Here is a 5,526-nt window from a genome sequence, read left to right as displayed (position 1 = left end):
CCGTATTTGATGCCATCTGCAGAGCTGAGAGCAGCTGTCTCCCATTAACCCGAGGCTGTACCAACCAAGCCACGTTCCCACATAATACTGGTTTCCAAAGTACCTTTTTCCCCAGAAGAGAAGAGGCGTGGACTTACTAACCTCCAATATGTGTAACTCCTCCCAGGTGGCAAAACCAGGGCAACAGAGAACACGGAGATTCTGCCAATGTATCCTAATTTCACGTACCTGTACACAAACTCCCAAGCATTTTAGCAAGCTTTTGGACATGGAGCTCAAAAGAATGACCCATAAATACTTTCCAATACATACAGCATCTTAATGTGTTTTTCTTTCTTTTTTATTTTTTGTAGACACAGAGTCTCATTATGTGGTCCAGGCTGCTCTGGAACTCCTGGGCTCAAGTGACCCTCCTGCCTCAGCCTCCGAAAGCACTCGCATGACAAGCATGAGCCACTGTGCAGGACCCACAGCACTTAAATTCCAAAATCACCTTGAAACCCTGACCTTCCACCTGCCCTGGTGGCTTCCAGAGGTCAGTTCCTCTTCCCGTGCCGAAGGTTTCTTGTCTTTCGCGGCCCAGGTAAGGTCACTGCAGGTGCTCCCTCTGCTTCTGAAGGCCTTTGACTGAGAAGCCACTCTGGGTCCTATTAGGACCCCAAGGCGGCTCCATTCGTACTCGCACATCTCCCGGCCGGTTTAAGTCACGCTGGCTAGGCTACTTCCACTTCACTCTCCTAATTTCTCCAATCCCATCCTCTGCTGCATCACCTTTTCTTTCTCTGAGAACCCAACCCTGCAGGAGGAACGCTGATGCTGGGGTCCTTTAACTAGAACGCTAACGCCAGAGCACTTCCCCGGGCGCTGGGGGGCGGGCTGCCGGGCGGGGCCTGGCGCTGCCACCGGGGTGTCCCGCGGGGAGGGGGGCGCTGGGCCTAGGGAGGCTGCGCTGCTGGCTCGGGGAGCGCGCGGCGTACGGATGTCAGGGCCAGGGCGCATGGAGACGACGGGCCGAGCATCACGTAGGCGCTCGCGGCGGGCGGGGCGGCGCTGACAGCGCCCCAACATGCAGCACCCGTGCCGCCCCGAGCGCTCAAGGGCGAAGGGAAGGTCACCGGGACCGAGGGCGGGGGCCCATTCCCGCTCCATCCTTGTGCAGTGCGCGGTCCCGAAACGGGAGGAAATCCGCCATCCGCGCCTTTCCACGCATCTGCGGCAGGAGGAACCGGGAAAATAAAAATCAAAACCCAGCCCCGGGCGCGTCGCGTCTCCAGCCCGCGCTATCACTAAGGCTCCCAGGTGGCGTTCGCCTGGGAAGCGCCGATCTACCCGCCAGGGGCTGCGCGGCCTGGGGCGCTCCACCGTCCGGTCACCGGCGCCCTCACGTGCACCCGGGGCCTGGGGCGCGCAGTCTCCACCACCTCCGGCTCTTCAATGTTAAATGTCCTCCTGGCGCGCCCGCGTCGTGGACCCAGACTCGGGTCCCTCCTGGAGAGCCGCTTCCACATTGCAGGGCAGGGGAAACCCAGAACCCGCGCCGCGGCGCCGCTGACGTCCCGGAGTCCCCGCTTCCTGGTCCTTCTCGTCCGCGGAGGTCTGCGGGGAGGGCCTGGGACCCATTTTAGTTTTCGGTTTTCTCACGAGCCGAAAGGCAACAGCACATGCGAGCGCAGGAAACCCATTTTTAAAATCTCCCAGCGGAAACGCGAGGGGCTGCCGGACCGCCTCGGAGACGCCAGGCGGGAACCCAGAGCACTCCCTCCGCGTCCCGCATTGCAGCAGCCAGGACCCCGCCCACGCCGCGCGGGGCACGAGGCGACAGGAGGCGCGCGGGGACCCGGCCATTTCTTCCTCGACATGCTGGGGGGCGGCGTGGGGCGGAGTTGAAGGGCGGGGGGCCACTTAGGAAGTGATCGCGCTGTACCCACGCTTCGGAGGGGAAGCCCGGCCGGGTCCTACAGCTCAGAGGCAGAACGACTCCCGAGGGTCCTCCAGGCGACCCCCTCTGTCAGGCTCAATTTAAAACATAAACCGGAGGGGGTGGAAAGCTCACTATCTTCCGGATGGAGGTTCCTACCGCCATGTCCCTTCCTCCTCCGCCCCACCCGGCAAGGACCCGGGGGCTGCCTTGCTGGCTCATGCCGCCCCGCAGGTACCCCTGCCGCTGCCGGGCACGGGCTTCTCCCCAGTTCTCCCCATCGCTTCCCCGCTCTTCTCCCTGGTTCTTCCCATCGCTCCTCCACCTTTCCCCGCGTCCTCCCGTCGCTTCCCCCCTCTTCTGCCCCATCCCCCAAATCCCCTTCGCCTTGTTCTCCTCGGCTCCGTCCGCCCCTCCCTCGCCGCCGGGAGGGAGGTGCGCACCTTGAGCATCCTCGCCTCTGGTCAGCACGCCGACTGCCTTGCCGGCCCCGGAGAGGTGCTCCAGGAACTTCCGCAAGGAGCCCTTAGGGGCCTGGGAGTCGTCAGTGTCCATGGCGAGGAGGTCGAGAGGAGCCGCTAGTCCCGGTGCGCAGTAGGCAATGTGGACCCTGCCCGCGCCCGCGGGAGTCGGAACTGCTGCCCCGCCCCGCCCCAGGGCCAATGGGCGGTGACGGGCGGGGCCCGAGCGCACGGGAGGGGCTGCGGGAGCGGGGGCGTGGCTAGGTGCAGGGAAAGGGGCAGGTGCGGGCGGGGTGCGGGAGTGGGCAGGAGCACCTACGCCGGGGTCGTCGTAGGTGGGGGCCGTGCTAGCGGTGAGGTGGGCCGCAGACGTGGGGATAGCGCCACAGGTAGGCGGGGTCCCTGCGGGTGGGGCCGCGTCTCTGGTGCTCGAGACTCGCGGGTGGGCTGGAAGGCTCTGGTTGGGGACTTCAGAGATGCCCGGAGTGCCACAGGTGGGGGCAGGGGAAGCGTCCGGGGGAGGGGAGACCACAGGGGGGCGGGGGTCACATCGTTTGGGGGGCGCGCCAGGGTGGGGCGGGATAGAACGCGGGGAGCATCTCCCGGGCCGGGTGAGGGAGACCTTGAGTGGGCGCGAACGTCTGGGCGGGGGGAAGCCCTGCACTTGCGGGGAGCGCCGATGGCGGGGCGGGGTGGAATTGGGGCGTGGAGACCCCACCTGGATGCGGAAGTTCGCAGCAGGCCCGGCCGCTCCGGCGGTTGTTGGCGCAGAGCCCCGCTGCGCGCACAGCTTCTAGTTGCCGGCAGGATTCCTCCTGGGGCTGCGCTGGGAGCCTCCGGGCGCGGCTTCCTCGACCTTCGCCCCCAGGTATTCTCTGTAGTCTGAGGTCGGGAAGGACGAACGGAGAGTAGATCCTCCAGGTGGTGGGAAAAACTGAGCGCGGCGGGCTTAGCTATGACGAAGCTGCGATTTCCCGGGCCCACGGGGGCTGTGGCGTCCACTCGGTTCCTGCTAATCCCACTGTATTATAAGGTGGGGAGAGTCAGCTTGCATAGTGAAACCAAAGAGAGCTGCGAGATGGAGAGTGAGAGTGAGAAACCAAGAGAGTGAGACACACACACACACACACACACACACACAAACAAACACACAGAGAGAGAGAGGGAAAGAGAGGGAGAGTGAGAGAGACAGAGAGAGAGACAGAAAAAGTCAGAGAAGCAGAGACACAGAGAGACATAGAAAGATAGAGAAAGATGAGGGGAAGAGAGAAACAGAGACACACAGAGTCTTAAAAAGAGACACAGAGAGACAGAGCAACCAGGAGAGAGACACAGAGAGGGAGAAACAGAGACAATTTAAACCAAAAGAGAAAAACAGACCAGAAAAGAAAAACAACTAGTAGAGCTCGGAACTGCGAAGGTGGCATCATTCCGTTAGTCTCGGGTTTTGCTTCCTGGGTTTGTGACATGGTCAGAGTCCTTGTCTTTGATTTCCTAACACAAGTTGTTAAAGTTGGAAGTGAGTGTGAAATTGAGTTAGTCTAGCTTTATTCTTTCACGGATGAGAAGTGAATTATCTTCAGCAAGGTGGGTGCAGGCGTGGTCCCCGGGGGTCACTGTGGTGAACAGGCTGCCCTTGTGGGCAGCCAAGTTCGTCATCACTGGGACAGAGCCCAGGACACTTCCCTGGCTGGCCAGCCTTTTCCTAGAACCCCACACATTGCAAATGATGGAGTCCAGATCTATACCATAAAGAAACGAGGGTGGTTACAGAAAGCACCACGATCTCAGCTGAGTGGCTCTGAGCACCCCAACGTTGGGGCACCTCGGTACAGGTTGGGGCAGCTCAGGCTGTGCCCAGCAGGGAGGCCGGCCCGATCAAGCTGCGGTCTCCACCCTGAGAGTGTGGGCTCCTTCCCCCAGCGCGGGTTAAAGCATCGTGTGTCCACCTGTGCAGTGACTGGTCCCAGTGGCCCTGGAGGGCTGAAACCCTGGGTCCCGCCACTGGTTCAGGGCATCCGTTTCCCCTTCCTGCAGTTCCTGTGTCTGTGTGTCCAGGGGGCTCTGATCCGTGTCTTAGGACCATGGCTGAGGGGACAAGTTCACCCGCTTTGGAGCTGGCCCGGATCTTGGTTCTGTGGATCCTCGCTGTGTGGCTCTGGAGCAGTTCTGTCCTCAGGAGATGGATCTTCACAGCCGCCTCTTGGGGCCATGAGGAGAATTAATAGGACGACCCCCGGGTAGCTGCTCAAAGCCCTGTGTGGGGCCACCCCTGTGTCTCCACCAGTTCCTTTGCTCTGTGCTCCCCCCCACTGTCACATCGCCAGCCTTTATTTCCTTTTCCTTGGACCCAGACAGCGAATGCTCCGCTGGTCTTGGCAGCCCCTTCTCTAGTCTGTCCTCAAATCACTTCCTGACGGACAGCCCTGACTAGCCATCAACGTGACCAAAACCCCACAAAATAGAACCCAACTTTCCTATTAAGCTGTACAGAGCTGTCCCAGCCCCACTTCCCACAGGCTGGCCTCATTCGCCATGGGATCCATGGTTCTCACCTGGGGCTGGGGGTGCCCCTGGCATCTGGTGGGGAGTGTCAGGGATGTCCCTCCAGGCCCAGTACAGTCCCCCAGCTGGTGGCCGGCAGACAGCAGCACCCAACCTGATGTCCCTGTGGCTTCTGGTTCCCCGAGGCTGGCTGTGCTTTGCTGCCTCTACATGCTCTCAGACGGGTGCCCTCTCTCCACCTTCACTGGTTAGCAGTGTTCCATCCATTAGAGCTCAAAGCACTGCCTCCCGGCAATGCAGCCCCTTCTCCTGGCCTGCCGTCTGCCTGTGCCCCGCGGTCTGTACCGTGTCCTCACGGACCGATCAGAGCGAGGCTCCCAGGAATGGAGAGGTTCCTGCTTGTGTCTGCTTGTGTCTCTGTCCCGCCTTCTCTGGACCTGGCACCGTGCCCTTTGCCGACAGAGGTCTTGGGTTGATTGTCAGTGAAGCAGACAATCTATATGGCTCTAAATGGCTGTGAACATGCTTGATTGGGTTATTTTTAAAATAATTGTATATGTAAACATTTGAGTGTGACACAGGTGGATTTTTGGGCTAATGGTCTTGTTCTTCAGGGAGTAACCACAGGCCCATCCACAAGGA

General features: G+C 60.7%; 1 protein-coding gene across 1 annotated transcript; it reads right to left on the bottom strand.

The window, feature by feature from the left end:
* Nucleotides 1–324: 324 nt before the first annotated feature.
* LOC119623675 (uncharacterized) lies at nucleotides 325–4,925 on the bottom strand. The gene is made up of 4 exons (XM_073014225.1): nucleotides 4,890–4,925; nucleotides 2,362–3,172; nucleotides 1,386–1,609; nucleotides 325–1,210 (listed from the first exon to the last, which is right to left on the bottom strand). The coding sequence occupies exons 1-4, from the start codon at nucleotides 4,923–4,925 to the stop codon at nucleotides 1,112–1,114; spliced, it is 1,170 nt and encodes a 389-aa protein (XP_072870326.1). The 3' UTR covers nucleotides 325–1,111.
* Nucleotides 4,926–5,526: the final 601 nt, after the last annotated feature.

The sequence above is a fragment of the Chlorocebus sabaeus genome, unplaced genomic scaffold, assembly GCF_047675955.1.
Source record: "Chlorocebus sabaeus isolate Y175 unplaced genomic scaffold, mChlSab1.0.hap1 unalloc_scaffold_477, whole genome shotgun sequence".
In the NCBI taxonomy this organism is placed as follows: Eukaryota; Metazoa; Chordata; class Mammalia; order Primates; family Cercopithecidae; genus Chlorocebus; species Chlorocebus sabaeus.
The sequence above is the reverse complement of the archived record's forward strand: the minus strand, read 5'-3'. Positions and strand labels throughout refer to the sequence as shown.